Here is a 20,826-nt window from a genome sequence, read left to right as displayed (position 1 = left end):
TGCTGAACAAAATGGCTATCTCAAAATGTGATCGGGTGACTTTGGAGAAAAAATGAGCGTGGGAGGGGCTAGCTGTCCTCCAATTATTTTGGTCACTTACAAAGGGCACTAGAACTTTTGATTTCCGATCAAATGAGCCCTCTACCGATCTTCTACGATCCCTGGTTCGATATGGTCATCCCTTGGGGAAAAAAAACAAAAAAAACTAATAAACACGCATTCGTGATCATTCCTCTTGCAAAAGAAAATGTGAAATTCTAGATTTTTGTACATAGGAGCTTGTAAACGTTATAGTGCGGTTTTCAGGTATGATGAATCTGATTGAGTGATTATCATAAAGATAACTTGATGTTGTAGGGGTGTTTCTCCATTTTTTTTAAATTAGGCAAATTTTCTCAGGCTCGTAACTTTCGATCAGTACCATTAAATTTGATGAATTTTACATATTTTAATAAGCATCAAAATTTGATTATTTTAATGTATCTATTATTATCACGACTCTGTGTCTTAGGTTTTGGTTACTATTGAGCCGCATCGCTCTTTACTTACAGTTCGTTACCACGAACTGTTTGATAAATTACATATTTGTATACAGCTTTAGCAACTGATGAAATATCTTGGCCAATCTATGAGCTAGAACTTGATTAATGCATATACTGAATAAAAATTCATTTCAGCTAGATTGTAATAAAGAATCTTCAAGAATGTGAGAAAATAGACAACATACTTTAACGCTGAGTGTTACATATTTCGTAAATATTTTCGCATTTTGATTTCAGTTTTTTCCCGGGAAGGGGTGCTGATTTTATATTATTTTGTGATAGCTCAGTAAATATTTCAGAAATAAATGTTTTTGAAAACAGTTTTAAGATATTTGGATAGATTTAAAGGTTTCTTACGGAGAATTACGGGGGTTTCTTATAGTGAATTTAAATATAATGGCATAAGGAAACCTAATCCCCCCCTAAAAACCCAAATAAGTGATTAATTTATCTTTCAAAAGTTGACACTTAGTTTCAAGACCGTATCCAGGGGGTTTAGAGTGTTTCAATCGCCCCCCCCTGAAATGTCCGAGAAAATTGCTTTTTTCAACACTTTGACCTCTTTATGAAACTCGCATATTTTAAGCTTACCAAATCATAAGGTCGCTATAATTACCGACCTAGCTTCAACTAGTTGCCGATGAATGAACAATAGTCAATTATTAAGATTGGGCAGCATATCTTCTTCTTCAGCTCAGCCTTCTCTTAGCTGGTGCATTCCAATCCCAGGTTAGTTTGTATCTAACACTGAAACAATGGGGAAGTGACAAGCGGATAACGATTTATTTCGATACTTTCAAGGGAAAAGGCCCGCAATAGAAAGCGTGGATGCCCAGTAACCAGAGCCAGAATACGAATCTCAGAACAGGTACGTTAGGGTAAAAGACCAGTATCCGATCGAGCAAAACTATGTAAAACTAAAACCCTCGCATCTTGTTACCAAAGAGGAATGGAGAAGAATTGTATGTATCAATGAATAGCTAAGGATCTAAGCTATGCATCAATATAGTTATTACTAAAATTATTCTAGATTAAACGCTTGAAATTATTAGTTTATTGACTTACCTCTCAGAACCTCTTTTCGGAAATACCAATTATCCTATTTTGATGTATATATCCTGCGTGACGACTCGTCAACGCAGGAGACTTTCCAAGGCAGCAACCATCTTCAGATCCCACAAGACTACGTTGGACAATCTGTCAACAGATGTTACTACAAATTTAGACGTTACTACAAAGTTACAGTTACTTGAATCTCCGTGGCTGCCAGACGAGAGCTACTTGTTTCTAGCATCAGGCAAACGTAATTTAAGGTTTCAGCGAAGCTGGATGGCTCGTTTTCCGTGGTTTTTGTACTCGGATAAATTTAAAGGTTGCTTTCTGCAAATACTGTGTAATCTTTGCGGCTGAATTTTCCGGTAAAGGAAACCACCAAAGGCTTGGAGCACTGGTCCTAAAACCATTTACAGCGTCGAAAAATGCGATTGAAGTTTTCGCTTGTCACAGTAAATCGAATTTCCATATAGGAAGGGCTTTTCTTGCGAAGGGTTTTGTAGCCGTACAGAAAGGCAAGCACGACAATATTCTCTTCAAGTTAGATGATGCTCGAAAACCTCAAGCAAAGAAAATCGCATGAGACTCAAACTGGTTTTAGAAACTATTTTTTTTGTGGTTGACAGCAGCTAGCTCTTTGTGGTACGAATGATCACAGTCCTCTGCATCCCGAAGAAAAAGAACCAGCCTTAAATGATGGAAATTTCCGTTCTCTTTTGAAAATGAGAATGCCTTGTGGTGATGACGAGATGAAAAAGCATATTGAAAAAAGTGTGGGAAATGGGATGTATCTGCCCCAGTTGTGCAAAATGAGCTTATTGATGTTTGTAGAAAGATGATTCAAACTGATATTGTTAAAAGGCTAAACGAAAGTGTGTGCTATTCGGTTTTAGCGGATGAAACATCTGACATAAGAAACACAGAGCTGCTGTACATTTGTGTTCGGTATGTTTCAAACATAGCTTTGCGCGAAGATTTTCTTGGATTTGTTCCCGTTACCGGACAACGTCTGGCCACCACAATATTAGAAACCTTGAAAAACCATGGTTTGGATTTGAGCAAGCTTGTAGGACAGGGATATGATGGAGCAGCTGCTATGAGTGGGCGCCTGAGAGACACTCAAGCGTCAATAAGACAGCAGTATCCACGATCAATTTATGTCCACTGTGGATCACATACACTCAACCTGGCGATCACTTCAGCTTGCTACATTCCAGTCATGAAAACGTGTTTTGGTACAATATCTCTGATCTGCAACTTTTTGGCTCCTCGCCCTCCCGTACCCAGGTACTCAAAGACAGAATTTGACAATGCATGCCAGAATCTAGAAAATCTACTCTCATTACCTTTTGTAAAATACGGTGGGTGGAGAGGCACGATGTAGTTAACCGCCTTGTGGATCCCTATAAGCCAATTTTAGAAGCACTGGAAGAGCTTCAAGAAGGAAACGCGAATGCTGAGACTTCCGCAAATGCCCATCAGTTAGCAAGCTCAATGGAGCAAGGACAGTTCCTGACCAGTTTATTCGTAGCAAAAGAACTCTTCGGTCTTACTTTGCCGCTGTGTAAAGTTCTTCAAGCTGTTGACTGTGACTTGGCGCTTGCATGCGACCACGTTGAAACTGTGGTGCAGACAGTTGTGGGCCTACGCAAAGACGCAGATTCTTTGTTCGACTCGTTGTATTCAAAAACTGAAGATTTTGCCAGAGATCTGAAAATAGAATGGACGTTTCCAAGAGTTGTTGGTCGTCAAAACGACCACTGTGACATCGTTCGCCGAAAGAAGCATACAGAGCTTCCATATAGCCTACATTCCATTGATGGACTACTTCATGTCAGAAAATTACGGTGCATCGTACAATTTTGACAACTTTAAGCGGCTTCATACCTGCAAACTTAGACAAAAAAAATTGTATGACGCAGAAATCAGTGAGAATACTGATATTTACTCTGACCTCTTACCAGAGCCACATGCCCTAAGCCACGAAGTGAAATTGTGGAGAACGAAGTGGCAGAACGTTAACAACAAACAAAGACCAGTCTCGGCTTTGGCTGCACTTGATACGTGCAATGCTGATTTTTGTCCAAACATTAGCCTCCTTCTTACAATTGTATTTACTTGGCCTGTTTCAACTGCTACACCGGAAAGGACTTTCTCTACTTTGGTACGGCTTAAGACATGGCTACGAAATGCAGCCGGTGAAGAAAGTTTGACAGGTTTAGCGTTACTTTCAGTGTACAGGGTGTTGCTATTGACACTTATACAGTTATTGACATGTTAACAGCTCAAAAAACACGTCGAATTGATTATGTTCTGTGAATTCAATTTGTAACTATTACGTTTCTTAACTTTAATATACAGTATTTTGTGTTCCTATTTATTGTCTTCTTTCATCGTTAGACATGGATCAGGTCTGACCCGAGGAGAACCCCCCCCCCCCCGAAATAATTTCCTGGATATGGCCTTGCTTAGTTTCCAAGTAGTCAAATCAGTCTTGGATTCGCTCGTAGATTATTTGTTCGATCTTACAAGATTGCCGACTCTGGCAAATCTCAGTCAGAAAGGAAAATCTTCTAGTATCTTTGCATAAGCTTGATAGTTAACATGAAACATTAGCGTAGTTAAATTAAATAGCTAAATGACTTGAACATTTAAACCCATAGTTCTGAGCAGGATCACTAGATGGCAGCCCATTTTTTATTTCAAAGCAGGAAATAGAAGTCACCAATTGTATCCGTTTGAATTATTCATGGTTTAGCTGCCTAACCAGTTGCACCTACCGTATAATTTCTCAGAACAAATTAAAAGAAATACATCTACTGTCAAATCAATTTTTCTTCAATATAACTCATAACAGAGCATCATTTTATATATTCTTCCAGGTTAGGGCTGATATTATAAATACCTGGCATTTTATTTCATCAATTAAAATCAGCACCAAAATACATGAGATAGGTCTCGCCAGCCTAGCTTATTCATACCAAGATGTGCAATCAATTGCGGCTACCAAACTCTTCGTTAATACAAGATTGGCATCTTCACGGTGAGGCTAGCTTTTTTTGTTATCTTACCATTTTATTTACTTATTTTTTGTGTAAGGTAATGTTCTGTGTTGTTCCTTCATTAGCTTCCCACAACATATGTACATTTTGTATGTACGCCATATTAAATTTATTACAAATATATTTCAGGCATTACCACAGCATGGAAGTATTTGCTCACTTTGATGTTTTGGACAGCACAGGAAGGCGAATTGCCGAAGGACATAAAGCCTCGTTTTGCCTTGAGGATAACGCATGCAATCCAGGCGTGACGCCAAGGTATTTTTGTCTTATAAATATAAAATAATTGCTCTAGATACTTAAATGATGATCACTGCTTTCCCAAATATATGTTTTAGACCAGCAATCGACAGCTTGCGCCTCATGAGTCATATGCGGCTCTTTTGTCGTCAAAGTGAGACTCTTGAGAACCACTTTGTCATTCTGATTATGTATATTCCACAACAGAAATGACCCAAAAATTTGTGAAAAATTGAAATTTTCTCAGAATGTGGGGCCGAGCTTAGACAACAAGTAAGTACTATTTGAAAGATAAAAACGGCTTTAAACGATTTTTTGCCTGTTGTTTCAAGCAAATTAATGGTCCTGTCTCAATTCTAAATTCTTGGTCAATCTTCTTAAGCCCATAGGCAGGCGTACCTTGTTTGCCTCTCATTAATGGCAATCTAACGGTCATTACCAAGAATTTAAAATGTCAATTTTAAATTCTTGGTCAACATGCCTGAGACTCAAGGCAGGCATGCCTTTCCAAAAACTAACAAACAAATATGTGTCCAATCAGAGAGTCATGTTTACTCCCGCCATTTACCCGTGCCGCAGCCATTTAAACATTTGACTCTCGATTACTTGGACTATCTGTCTTGGCTTTTATCTTTCTACAATTAGCCATGTCTTGATGCAACCTACTGCAAAATACTTGATAATTTCAGTTCAAAAAAGAACAAACACGTTGAAACTTCTCTTCGCGAATCCATCAATATGAATAATTGTAATATCCACACAAATAAAACCCATATTTTATACACACATATTTTAAAGTTTTTATCGATTTATTTACAAGAGGGCTTGGTGTATTCCCCATCCCCAGAAATTTTGTCCTACCGCCAGGAAATTCTCTCCCATAGAAAATTCTCACCGTTGAAAATTCCCCCCGTGGATACTCTTCTCCGGAAAACTCCCCACGTGCAAAATTTAGGGGCCAAAAGGAAATTATTACAAATAAAATAATAAATAAAGGAAGGAACTTTGGAATGTTCTACCTACATTCCAAAATGTTTTTCGTGTTTTTGGAAGTTGAGGTATCATAATAGGATAAGATAAAGGCTAAAATCTGAAAATTTGAAATTTGTGGAGACTATCTAAGGGTTTCCCTACGGTGGAAGTGTACAGAGATAACAGGCAAGGACTAAGAAGCACAAGTAATTACTTCCCGTTGACATGGTCTGGCACCAACAACTATCGTACATGATAATATGCCACCCCTTGCGATGGAGAACGCGTTCACTAGCCGTACGTCAGAAGGTTTTCCCGTCTGGGATATGTTAAAGGGCGTACATTTTTTTAATATAAGTTACATGCAGTCAAACTCAAAGTTAGAATCAATAAAATTTAAAATTGAGAGACTCGTTATTCCAAATAAGCAAGCAATAATTTTAGTAAAGAAAGCTTACAAAAATTCATCAAACTTTGTTCACAAAAAGTACTGAGCATTATCGACTAGACGTGCATCAGAATCCGTTGGAAGTAGCTTTAAGGGACATATTTTCTTAATAAAGATAAAATGAATTCAAACTCTAAGCTAGAACCAAGCAAATTAAAAACTGACAGAATCCCTTGTTCCAAATAAGCAAGCAATAACTTAAATAAAGCACGTTTACAAAAATTCATCAAACCCTGTTGAAAAAAAGTATTGAGCATCGGCGTCCACTTGGCGTAAAGGCTCATGGAGAGTTAGACAATTAGTGCATTGAAATACTTTCTTTTAGGCTTCTATCATCATCACTCCCCCCCCCGTACATAATGAATCAACGTCCGTTTTTCATAATAGCTCATGCACAATTATTTATCACTAAAAGTAATTTCATGAAAAACAAAGTGAATTAACTTAGTTAAATAAAGCATCAAGATCAATGTCCATATCAACAATTTCTCTTCTATGGACTATGTGACTTTCCAGGAATTAAGATGCGACCGTGCCCGATTATTTCTTCCACAACTGGAATTTTCATAATCAGTATTTTGATACTTTTATAAGGAATTTTAATACTCAATATTCAGTATTCTGAAACTTTTAAATCGATTGGCTACTTTAGAACTTTTATTTGACAGCAACTCGGTCCTTCGTGGGGTAAAATGGTAGTTTGGAACCAGAAAGTGGCAGAAAACACCACTTTCCCGTGACACAATCTTTTTGGTCACTTTAAAAGGTAACTAGAACTTTCAATTGCCGTTCGAATGAGCCTCCCCCTTATCTTTTTGCACTACCAGTTTAGTATGATCATCCCTGTGAAAAACAAATAAACAAAAAAATAAATGAACACGAATCCGTGATCTTTCTCTTGCGAGAAAAATATAATTTCCACATTTTGTAGATAAGAGCTTAAGCCTCCATAGTAAGGTTATCTAATCTACTGAATCTAAGAGTTATTTTTCATTAGAATCATGTGTCTTTTCTTTTGGGGGGAAGGGGGTGTTGTTCTCCCTTTTTCTAAAATCAGGCACATTTTATCAAGTTCGTAGCGTTTGATATTCAACGTTACACTATATGAACTTCAAATATTTGGAAGCACCATAAAAAGCCAATTCTTTTTATTTATTAATTTGTATGAAATTCCCTTGTTTTAGAGTCTCGTTAACTATTGGTTAGAGTCGCTTCATACCCACAATTCATATCCACAACTATTTTGTTCTACGCCATATATTTTACACGTATTGTTTACACAAGTTTTACACGGTTTTGTAGTCCTAAGTGTGTAGTAAGATGTTTTATTCGCCAGTAGTCAAACGTTATCGATTGCTAAACATTTGTTGAGTTAAAAATGTGTGAAGTTGTGTTTGACATTAGTAGATCGGCTGTTTGTTTTACAAGGGATTGTGAGTTGTTGAACTCAGATGTTACTGTTATACATTTCTCACCGGGTCTCTATCCGATTAAGCTGGAAAGAATAACTTCATTATGAATTAGTAATTTCATTAGTAATTCGATATTTACTTGATTTTTTAATCAAATATTTTGATTGGATATTTTCAAGTGAAAGTTATGGTTGCAAAGTGGACAAAACATACGTTTTGGGGACAATATTTTACACCCTAACTGCAGCTCTTCGTCGGATTTCTTATGTCGTAAAATGGTTATTTGGATGTTTGCACTAAAAAATTTACCCATCACTGTACTAGACAAAAAAGCCCACTTGGTGGTTTTTTTTTTTTTTCGAGAAAAAAAAAATTTTTTTTTGACGGCCCTAGCTTATAGAAATTAAGAAATTATAGACATTAACATCGGTATTTTTTCCATAAAATACCGATGTTATGTTTTTGAAAAACAAAAATATATTCTTTTTTATTTCACTGTCTAATCAAAGAACCTGTGCCTACTTGGAACTCTTATTTATTTTGAGCATTAACATCAAAATGAACCACGGCTTACCCTGTGGGGGGTTTAGGGGGTTCAACCCCCCCCCCCCCCCGAAATGTTTTTCTGACTCGTAAAAACGTAACAAAAATGAATATAAATAAATTTTGTATGAGTTTTTTGAGGTTTTTTTGTGTAACCCCACCCCGAAAAGGAATCTTTGAGTAAAACCCCCTCCGGAAAAAAATCCTGGGTACGGCCTTGGAATGAACAATGAGTTTGATTTTATATCTCTGTGTTATTTTTATATTTTGCTCCTTGGTCGTCTGAAAGATTCAAATAATTTCTATGGACTTCATGCTGGTAGAACTTTAAATACACCGATTTATTGCCTATGATATTGTCATACTGAGCTATATTTTTTTTAGATACAAGTGTGCAAACTATGGGGAACAAGGAATATCTGTTGGCTGTACAGACACGTATGCATATAATATCGACTGTCAATGGATTGATATTACAGATATTGACCCAGGAATGTATACTTTTAGAGTAAGTATGTCTTTTTCTTATATACTTGAGAATATCTCTTTATTAAAATTTGGTGAGTAAAACCTTTTGTAGATACACTATATTTGTTAATTTACTCGGCAAAGAAGCCGACGGTCCAGCAAAAACTCCGCTCCCCAGGCTAATTGATAGCCGTTGTGTTGCTCTGGCAAGTTCTCTCGTTTCTACAAAAAAAAAGAAGAAAAACTAATCAGCTCAGGTTTTATCTAAATTATATTTACCAAAATTCACAGTATCTGGTCATAGTTACATATACACAAACACTCACAAATATATATATATATATATATATATATATATATATATATATATATATATATATATATATATATATATATATATATATATATATATATATATATATTAGGGTGGTTCTTATGTATATATCAAAAAAATATTTTTTGTTTTTCCTGCCTCCCACCATCCTAAACTATTCTTCTATGATAGAAAAAAAAAAGTGTCATTTATTTTTAGGATAACTTCATGTTTGGGGTATGCTCAAGGCACCCAAATTTTGATTATACTCGAATGTTATAGAAACCGGGTGCATGTAAAGAAAATCATTGGTTCAGGGCATATATTTATTAGTTAATTGTGTATTTATTGTGAATTCTAACACAAAACAGGTGTTATGTGTTATATAAAGAGATAACTGAAGGGATTCAGGGTAATATATTAATAATCAATTAGGTGTCTGGGCATTTTCTTGCAAATCTAGCAGATATATTTGTGTAAAACTACAGAAGTTTATGTCACTATTTAAAATTAACTTCAACATTTACTTACTGAATCAATCAATGGTTTATTATTACATTTGATTAAATATTCTTGCAGCAGACATCTTTAGTATTGTTTAGTTTTTATTTCTCAGATAAAGATTGATTACAAATACATAGGATACCAAGCTGATAAGACAATATCAGGTGAATTACTGAATATATCAATTTACATTTAATGTTTGTTGTTATAACTGAAATTTTGTCATTTGTCAGATATAATAAATTCATATTTGAAATTGACTTGTTATTAATTTGCTATTAGAACAATACTGTTTTTGATACAATGCTGTCTGCTATGTAATTTTCTGACGGATTGGACAATTGTTAAAGTACACATAAAATGTTTTGTTTTACAGTCAGTCATGGCGATTTCCAAATCCACACGCAGTAAACAGGAAGTGTACCTGCTTAGTTCAGCTTCGGAAGATCTATATGGTTCAAAATTGACATCGATTGGTGATGTTCTGAGGCTCTATGCCACAAAGCTGAAAGTAGTCAAGACTAAACATGAGGTAGCAGTATCAGTAATTAAGGACGTTCAAATGTTCTGGGAGAAAGCCAGAATACCCATGCGCTGGAGTGATCATGCAGTTGCCCAACTTGAAGTTTTAGTGCAGAGATGGGAAGGGTTGAAGAAAAACAAAGCAAGAAGGACAGCAACTCAGATAGCCAATGAGGAAGAATTCAAGGAATCTTTCAATGATCTCTTTGACGTAGCTCACCAGGAAGCGTTACAGCTCATCAAAATTGAGGAAGACAAGCAATTCTTTTTGGCCCAGCGGGAAAAAGGAAGGCAAGGGGTTATGGCAGGGGTTTACATGTCACTTACAAAACAGGAGAAAGTACAGGAAAATAAACAAAAAATCCAGTTTCACTTGAAGACGAAACAACAACTTGACATAGCAAATCTGGATCGAACTGTGTTGTTGGAGTCTTCTGATTCGTCTTCTAGTAATGATGATGCAGACATGGAAGTATTACAAAGAATCGGCAGTGAAGCCATCAAACAACCATGTACACCAAAACAAAAACGTGGAAGAACTAACATTTTAACTCCTGCACTCCTGTCATCCCTAGACCGCACAAAGACAAGTGACAGGCAAGCAGTTCAGATCATTCCCCCAATAATTCAAGCAACAGGTCAAAATATTCTAGATTTCTATATCAACAGATCATCTATAAGACATTACCGTCAGAAGCATCGTATCATACTTTCATTTCGGTTGAAGTCTGATTTCAATCGCCAGTAGGCAATTGTTCTTCACTGGGATGGAAAGCTTATGGTAGACTCCACTGGAGATGAAAAAGTTTAACGACTGCCGATTATTGTTTCTGAATCTGGAACAGAACAACTGCTTCGTTTCCTAAAGCTGGCTTCAGGTACTGGTAAAGCCATGGCAGATGCAAGGATGGACACAGTGTCTGACTGGGGCACTGTAGACAGCATCAAAGCTCTCAGCTTTGATACAACATCAAGCAACACCGGCTGAATGAATAGTGCCTCTACTCTGTTTTAACAGCATCTTGGTAGAAGTGTTCTGCATCTTGCATACAGACACTACACCCATAAATTAATACCGGAAGAGGCATTCAATATCACGATAGGACCTTCAAGTGACCCAGACATGCAGATGTTCAAATAGTTCAAAGCCTTTTGGCCAAACATTGTATATGCTGATTACAAGCCTGGTGTTGAGGTTCCAGTCAATGCTGCAGCTCTGGTTGATGCCCTGGATGATATGAAGACCTTTCTGACTGATCAGCTGGATATTTGTCACAAACGTGAAGACTACCGTGTGCTCCTCGAGCTTTCCCTGCTGTTCATTGGTGGCCTTCCGGCTCGTGGTGTGATGTTCAGGAAACCATGAGCCCTTCTTCGTGCTCGTTTCATGGCACGACTGATTTATGCATTGAAAATATACATGTTCAGAGATTCTGGCTTCAAGCTGACAGATCGTGAAATCACTGGTCTGGGCAACTTCTGTGCTTTTGGTGTAGGAAGTTATGTTAAATTGTGGTTCCTTTCTTCTCTGCCACCAGCAGCACCAGCCAATTATTTAATGCTTCTGAAGTCTCCTCACTTGAGGATCATCAGCAGCAACTGGTGCACTGAAGAAACTGTGTGGGCAGCTGTGGTATCTTAGCAAAGAACTGATAGGATTGGCATTTTTTGACAGGGATGTTGATGCAACTGAAAAAAGAGCAATGGTCGAAGCACTCTGCCATGAAGGAACGGAGTGTGTGTGTGTGTGTGTGTGTGTGTGTGTGTGTGTGTGTGTGTGTGTGTGTGTGTGTGTGTGTGTGTGTGTGTGTGTGTGTGTGTGTGTGTGTGTGTGTGTGTGTGTGTGTGTGTGTGTGTGTGTGTGTGTGTGTGTGTGTGTGTGTGTGTGTGTGTGTGTGTGTGTGTGTGTGTGTGTGTGTGTGTGTGTGTGTGTGTGTGTGTGTGTGTGTGTGTGTGTGTGTGTGTGTGTGTGTGTGTGTGTGTGTGTGTGTGTGTGTGTGTGTGTGTGTGTGTGTGTGTGTGTGTGTGTGTGTGTGTGTGTGTGTGTGTGTGTGTGTGTGTGTGTGTGTGTGTGTGTGTGTGTGTGTGTGTGTGTGTGTGTGTGTGTGTGTGTGTGTGTGTGTGTGTGTGTGTGTGTGTGTGTGTGTGTGTGTGTGTGTGTGTGTGTGTGTGTGTGTGTGTGTGTGTGTGTGTGTGTGTGTGTGTGTGTGTGTGTGTGTGTGTGTGTGTGTGTGTGTGTGTGTGTGTGTGTGTGTGTGTGTGTGTGTGTGTGTGTGTGTGTGTGTGTGTGTGTGTGTGTGTGTGTGTGTGTGTGTGTGTGTGTGTGTGTGTGTGTGTGTGTGTGTGTGTGTGTGTGTGTGTGTGTGTGTGTGTGTGTGTGTGTGTGTGTGTGTGTGTGTGTGTGTGTGTGTGTGTGTGTGTGTGTGTGTGTGTGTGTGTGTGTGTGTGTGTGTGTGTGTGTGTGTGTGTGTGTGTGTGTGTGTGTGTGTGTGTGTGTGTGTGTGTGTGTGTGTGTGTGTGTGTGTGTGTGTGTGTGTGTGTGTGTGTGTGTGTGTGTGTGTGTGTGTGTGTGTGTGTGTGTATGTGTGTGTGTGTGAGTAATATTTGTGTATGTATTTATGCATGTATTTATTCTGTTTCTCGAAAACGGCTCCATATTTGATGAATGGGTTTGGGATGTTGACATGGACAGGGTCATCATTGCCTACCATACCTTTGTTAAAAAATAAATGTTCGGCGATATGTATTTGATTAATGACGATATGATATTATGATATGTATTTCATAATGACGAAAGATAAGCCGAAGTGTAACGAAGCAAACAAATTGAAAATGAAAGCGATGATGATTGGGTTTTAGATTTTGATATGGATAAGGTCATCAATACCTACCATCAGGGGCGTCCCAGGGGGGGGGGGGGAGGGGCGTGTCGCCCCCAGCGCCCAACTTTTTGGGCATTCGGTAAAATTTTCACCGACAGCGAAAATTTCGGCCGAAATTTTGCAAAATCGGATGAAATTTAGCAAAATTCTTGATTTCTGCAGAAAATTCAGCATACATCCGGTAGTGTTTCGGTAAAATTTACGAAGAACGCCCCCCCCCCCCAATGAAATGAGCCTAAGGACGCTCCTGCCTACCATACCTTTGAAAATCAAAAATATGGACTGGATAAATCGTTGGATGAAACAGAAGTTTTTGTCCTATCACCTGAACAATTAAAAGACACAAAGGTATAGCGATATGTTTTTCATAATGACAAAAGACAAGCCAAGGCAAAAGAAGAAGTTTTTCTTTCCCACCATCTGAACAATTAAAAGAAACAAAGGTGGTCGTCAATGCCTTCCATACCAGAAGTTTTTGTCCCACAACCTGAACAGTTGAAAGAAACAAAGATTCGGCGATATGTCTTTCAAAATGACAAAAGACAAGACTAGGCAAAAGTTAAAGGTCCAATAGAAAAAAAAAGTAATTTTATAATATATATATATATATATATATATATATATATATATATATATATATATATATATATATATATATATATATATATATATATATATATATATATATATATATATATATATATATATATATATATATATATATATATATATATATATATATATATTTATATATATATATATATATATATATATATATTTATATATATATATATATATCATCATCAAGTCCTGACCTTTTTATATCCTTTTTGTGGCCAGTCATACTCGCTTTCTCAATGTCGCTTGTAATTATCGCTGTCGCTTGTTTTCTAACCGCATATTTCTTTTTTCCCGCTGTGGTATACCTTTTAGCCACATATTTATTTGCTCTTCTCTTTCATTTTTAATTCGTTCTACTCCTTGCTGTCGCATGTATTATAACCGAATATTTCTTTGTTCTTCACTTTTGTTTTGACTTGTTTTAATTCTTGCTGCCGATTATCTTCGAATTGGGTATTTCTTTGTTTTTCATGTTTGTTTTTGACTTGTTGTAATTTTCACTGACGCAAGTATTCTGACTGTATCTTTATTTTCGTTTTAATTTCGTTAGGAAAATTTGTATCCTGGAATTTTCTGGCCGAAAAAAATCGATCTAAATAGGTCAGAAGTTTGAGAAAATTCGTTAAGAGTCCTAATTTTTGAAGAGAGATTCATGTCAGTGACGTCATATTTATGAATTTATTCGAAAAGCATACATACGTCATATTTGCCTCAGTAGTAGTTGTATCGTTTTCAGTTTCTACGATGCAGGCAAAATTACATAAGAAACAAATGATTGACAAGAGAAATTATATGATTGACGTCATATTTATGAGTACATTTCAAAAGCTAAATTACATACCCCCTCCCAAGAGTGAACGTACCGTTTTTATATCTATGAAGCATTTGACATTACAAAAGGAACATAGCTAAGTATAAAATACCAAGTATAGTTAGTTTATTTAAAAAAAGCGTTTTAAGCAGTTTCATAATGCCTAGAGTAAGTAGAGCAAGTAAAGAGAGTAATTATGATGCCTTGAGGACAAATGAAGAACCCAGACCATCAAACGTGACAACGCCCATCTGATCTGGCCGGATCTGACCAATCCAAGCAGCGACAGCGAGAAAGCGAGTATGACTGGCCACAAATACGATCTAAATAGGTCAGGACTTTAAGGAAGAATTTTTATTTTTTCTATGGTGGTTATAAAAAACCTGTGGTGACGTCATGACATCAAGAAGAGCCTCACGTCTGCGGTTAGAAGACAACTGACAATGGGAATCCATATATAGAAGGCTGGCGCTTCCCGAGTGCCGGGGCCTAATGGCGAAGCCACCGAGCTCCCATCACTATATATATATATATATATATATATATATATATATATATATATATATATATATATATATATATATATATATATATATATATATATATATATATATATATATATATATATATATATATATATATATATATATATATATATATATATATATATATATATATATATATATATATATATATATATATATATATATATATATATATATATATATATAGTTTAACACGAAATCCTCGATATCTCGAATTATTTTCAATTTGTTTAAGACGAAAAAATTTGTTTAAGACGAAGAAAAAACCATGCATGACTTGAAACTATGTTGCATTTTTTTTTACTTCTGTAAGTCGGAGTGACCCGAAAATTACCTCTATAGCTTGTTACCTTTATAAGTCAAATTTTATGTAGAACAACTTCTATAGCTCGAGCTATTCATAAGTCGAACTATATGTAATTCAAAGAAAAATTGTGGTCCCTTGATAATTGCAACTAATATATGGATATATCCAACTTTTATGCCTGTATTCATCCTCGGGCACTGACAAAGAGGATGATCTAACAAAGAGAGTGGCCGGACTGGTATATGAGGAAGTAGAAATGGTACAGAAGGATAATTCAAAAGGTATCCTACGCATGGGATAGCTTAGACCCGTTCCAGAGATTATACTTCGAAGCTCTCAAAGTAAGTATCAGGAACGCGTCCAAAATGAACATAGTCCTCTTGTTACTGGTAAGTGCACTAAGGCTGATGGCGAGTGAGACTTAAAACACAGATTACCTATGCTTAAGTGCCTCGAGGAAGCTAACGTGTCACTAAATAGCAAATATAAACGACAATATTTTCCAAAAACATCATTAATGTTCTTTTGCTATGTCGAAAGTTCTAACGCTAAGTAGAACGTAAACTAAATGAAATAATAAGATTCACCTCATTTTACCTGAAAAAAAAAACATTTAGAAGAAGATAAGGTACTGTTGTACTAAAAGGACTCTTTTTATAAACGACAATGCATACTAGTTACGAAATACACAAAGACGCTTGGTGAAAACAGGTTTACAATGCCTTCTGGGATATAAACAAAGGCAAGAGCTATATTTAAATTGTTGTTTTTAGGGTTTTTTTGGGAGGGGAAAGGTACCTAGGCTAGGTTAGGTTAGGTTAATATATGCTATGATTCCCCCCCCCCCCTAATGTGCAAATTTATCGCCCAAATTTGTTTCTAAACTATTATATTTTCATTATATTTTATTTTATTTCATTAGCATTAACCAAAATAGCACTATATAAAAGAGTCCGTTTAGTACAACAGTACCGAAGATAACATTAAAGTAAAAATAAAAGAAAAAACATAAAACAGAGAGAAAGGTCAAACTCCGAGAGAGAAATAGTGAAATGATTACAAAGAAGGTAAAGTAAAATAAAGGGAATTCAAGGCTCACATGGTGCTCCATGGTATCTAATTTAATACATGTTAAACAATGAACTGTCACTTCTTGATTATCTATTTATCAACAAAAAACCGTTTACTACGGATTATTTCGTAAGACAGTTGTAGTAAAGTGCTTTTTTTTTCTCGCTTATAAAAGTGTGAATGAAGCCATTTTCAATTATTTGATTTGTTTCAGGTTGTTATAAATCCTGACTTCAAAGTTGCAGAACAGACGTTTGAAAATAACGCAGCTGTGTGTAATCTCTACTATGGACCAACTTTTGCCACTGTATATAACTGTACTTTAACTAGGCCGTAATTTGTTTATGTCTTTTTCTGTTTTCTATTTATTCCATGTCAGAATGGAAATCATATTTTAAAGGTGAACATTATTTTAATTCACGTTTATGGTTAGTTGAGTGATATTAGTTAACAATGCTACTTTAGTTTGAGAAATACAACATAAGAAATATAGAAGAGTAGAAGTAGATGAACCACAAACGTAAATTTTGGAATCACTATAGCTCATATTGAATTTCGTTTGTCTAAATTTAAATAATTCAACTATAATATAGATGGAAGGATTAATGTTACTTTAAGACTAGATTTCATTTATATTTGTAATTGGTATTTTGCGTGTTCCCATTATGATGTAAAGGAAGTAATTTGTGACACTTTCTCATTTGAAATTTACACCATTTTTTGAAAATTAACTTTAAAAAAAAAAACTTTTTTAAAAAAAAAATACAAAAACTTGAAGGTTTAAATTAGATCAGTGACTCTAAAAAAGACCTATCGAAAGTCCAGACAAATTAAATATATCCCTTGTGCTAAGCCTACAATAAAAAAAATATAATTTGAAATTTGTTTAGAATATTTGTGTGTGGTACAAAATTGTCCCTTATGCTTCTTATTAAGGGTAATTTTGTTTACTTTACTGTTTCTATTCCCCGCCCTTTTTTATTAATCCTCATTTAAGCAGAAAATAAAAATTTCTCTTAAATTTATACATTGCTTAACTTTAACCCCATCTGACCTTGTAAGACCTTTTTCTTTTTGAAGTTTCCAAAGAGAATAAATAAATTGGAAATGGCTTGAAAATAGTAAGCAATGACTAACTTACTATTAGGATGTCCGTTATAACACGGACACTTCCGGGAATTTAAATTGCTTAGAATTGCAAGAAGAAGCTATTGGTTAATTCCATTTAATCAAAAAACAAATTTTTATGGAATTCTGTCATAATAGCGGAAAGCCTTACAAAAGTCAAATTTTATCGAATTCCGGTTGTATCTGAACGTATTAAGAGTCAGATTCTTATTTTTGACTTTAGAAAAAAAAGAAATATGTTGTTTGCCTTTGATGTCCTTCGGTGATTGCCTATCTATTGAAAGATTTACAGAGAAATAATTATTGTGCTTTAGATGTATTTCTTTTTAGGACTACTAGCTTTTTAAGAACGTTAACTGCCATTTTTAATTCCAAATAAATTAATCGTTTTTTTTATTTCAATATAAATGACAGGAATAGTTACACAGAATAGTACAAATGCTGATATTTGTCAAGTTCAGTCTCCACCTGATAGTTTCAAAAAAAAAACTCTTGAAACATAAATCAGCATTATCATTCTCGATTGTTGTATGTAACAGTAATGGATAACAGTGGCGTAATTTCGTCAAAATTTTGGGTGGGGGTATAGTTGGAACCAATTTTCCCAAATCAAGTGAACATGGCAGGCAAATCTGAAAACCGAGGCAAACCGAGGTCTGGAAGGGTCAGTTGCCACCCCGCCCCCCTCCCATAGCAAATTATGTCCCTGATGGACAAAGAAAAGTGGAAACTGGAAGGCTCTAGAAAATGTCCGCTAAAAAAATTTCAGAAAATACCAAATGGAGACTGGCTTTCAAAATGATGATATGGAATTTTAGAGACTTATACATTCTGTATGAGCCACTTATGAGGCCTCTATACAATCAATAGTGTATGTAGGCTAAGTTAAAGATAAATAGACCTAATTTAAAGGTAAGAGAATATATATAAAAAAAAGAGATTTTCCCGTTTTGGACCATTCGCAAATATCAAAACGAATCTTTCAGTGGTTTTTTTAGTGGGTATTTTAAGTGGGGAATTTTTTTCTGTTTTCTTTTATTATGCCACCTAGACAAAAAAAAAATAATAGTCGCTAATTATAATCGTGTTGTGTAAATCACCCTAGACCTAAGTTAAAGGTAAGAGAAAACATCAAAAACAAGAGATTTTCCCTTTTGGGCCATTCGCAAATATCAAAACGAATCCTGAAGGATTTGTTTTGAAAAAAACACCCCACAGAAGTGGGGTGTTTGTTTTAGTCAGGATTTTAAGTGGGGAATTTTTTTTGTTTTCTTTTATCATTTCACCTAGACAAAAAAAAAATTAATAATGACTAATTATGATCCTATTGTGTAAATCACCCTCCACCTAAGTTCAAAGAGCCAAATACCCTTCTTACATGTATAAAAAATCCAGTAAACAGCAGGAATGCTGGGATTAAAAATATCATCCAGACAAAATTAACAATAACTTTCAATTACAAATACCTAATTATAGGCAGCGCAATAGCGCTGCCTAAGTAAAGAACAATGTTGGATCAATGTATTATTTATTTGTTGGTTTCTTTCTTTCTTTTAGAACAGGGCACTTCGTATCGAAGGAGTTGTCGTAGGATGTTCGAAAAGGGCTCATTCGATTGGAAATTGGAAGGGTTTGTACCCTTTTTAAAAGCCAAAAGTGATTGGAAGGCAACTGACACCCCTTCTACGCCCATCCTTTCCTCAAACACATCCAATCAAAATTTGGAGATTGCCATTTTGTTCAACGTAGTTGAAAGACCTGGATATTAAGTTTTGAGGAGGACACTCCCCCCACAGCCCTCAGGGCAAGCGTTGTAAGTTATACCCTGGGGGTATATAAGGTTTTTATATAAAGCGTTGTCATAAAAGCTTCAGAAAGGGCTCATTCAATTTGAAATTGAAAGGGCTAGGGCCCTTTTTAATAGTTGAAAGTGATTGGAGGGCAAGTAACTCCCCTCTCACGCCCACCATTTCCCCAAACATATGCAATCAAAATTTTGAGATATCCATTTCTTTTCAACGTAGTTGAAAGTTCCGGAAATTAGGTGTTTGAGGATGATAACCCCTCAGACCCCTCAGGGCAAGGGTTGTAAGTTATGCCCTGGGGGCATAAAAGTTTTATAAAGAAACCGTTGTCGTAGAAACTTCAAAAAGGGCTCATTCGATTGGAAATTGAAAGGGCTATTGTTTAAAAAAGCTCTTTACGCTAAGTTTTTTATTGTTTAAAAAAAAATAGAGTTGTGAGAAAGTCAAACTTTAGCGTAAAGAGTGACGCGTTGAGGAGGGCACAGCCCCCTTCATATACGGAATAATTTCTGTTCGTTTTAAGTTTTAACGTTGTTCCTTAGTTTCAGTTAAAAAAACTTGTTTTTTTAATTTAATTTTTGAACGTTTTTGAATTAATGCAGGTTTTGATTTTGGCTCACCATATATTTAAAATTAAAACAAAATTTGTATATAAATTTTACTTTTTTTTGGTTATTTTACTTTTTACTAAATTTTACTTTTTTTAAATGGCTTTCTCGAAACTTGTTTAATTTTATTTATGAACGTTTTTATTAGTAATAAATATACGTAATTTACGAATTAACTTACATAACGAACTTCTATATTAATTGATTTTTAATGCGTATATTAGGGGGTTCGCCCCCTAGTTAATACCTTGCTCTTTAAGCTAAAGTTCGAATTTTGTTCCGATTCTTTAAAAATGACCCCTTAATCACAAAGGCCGTTAATTAGAATAAATAGCTCTTATGAAAGTACTAAAAAATATTTGGCTTAAAGAGCGAGGTATTGATTAGGGGGTGAACCCAATCATATACTTACTATTTTCTGTTCGTTTTAAGTTTTGATTTTGCTCCTTACTTTCAGTTGAAAAACTTGTTTTTTTTTATTTAATTTCTTATCTTTTTCTTAAGTTTTGATTTTGCTCCTTACTTTCAGTTGAATTTTTTTTTATGATTTAATTTCTGATCTTTTTTTAAATAATGCTGGGAAATCCGGCACCCCCTTCATAGCAATGTCCCCTCCCCCATGAAAACTTCCCTTATGGAAAGATCCTCCCAAGTAACACCCGACCCACCCACCCCCACCTACCAGAAAAATCCCCCCTGAAAACGTCTGTATACTTCCCAATAACCAATACTATATGTAAACATTGGGTAAAGTTCATAGCTGTTAGCCCTCCCCCCGGGGATTTTGGGGGAGTCATCCTGCAAGACATATTTATCCCATTTTCGACCATACTGAACAAAATGGCTATCTCAAATTTTGATCGGGTGACTTTGGGAAAAAAATGAACCTGGGATGGGTCTAGTTGCCCTCCATTTTTTGGTCACTTAAAAAGGGCACTAGAACGTCTAATTTCCGTTCCAATGAGCCCT

General features: G+C 35.7%; 1 protein-coding gene across 1 annotated transcript in view; it reads left to right on the top strand.

The window, feature by feature from the left end:
* Window positions 1-17,855, top strand: part of Loxl2 (Lysyl oxidase-like 2) — a 175,964-nt gene extending 158,109 nt beyond the window's left edge. The window contains exons 7-9 of the mRNA XM_089087513.1: window positions 4,787-4,915; window positions 8,657-8,780; window positions 16,531-17,855. Coding sequence (XP_088943639.1) covers window positions 4,787-4,915; window positions 8,657-8,780; window positions 16,531-16,653 — 376 coding nt within the window. The 3' untranslated portion in view covers window positions 16,654-17,855. The remainder of the gene's footprint in view (window positions 1-4,786; window positions 4,916-8,656; window positions 8,781-16,530) is intronic.
* Window positions 17,856-20,826: the final 2,971 nt, after the last annotated feature.

This window comes from Artemia sp. Qi Xiang Cuo, chromosome 4 (genome assembly GCF_049724085.1).
Source record: "Artemia sp. Qi Xiang Cuo chromosome 4, ASM4972408v1, whole genome shotgun sequence".
Taxonomy (NCBI): Eukaryota; Metazoa; Arthropoda; class Branchiopoda; order Anostraca; family Artemiidae; genus Artemia; species Artemia sp. Qi Xiang Cuo.
This window is presented reverse-complemented; position numbering and strand designations above follow the sequence as displayed.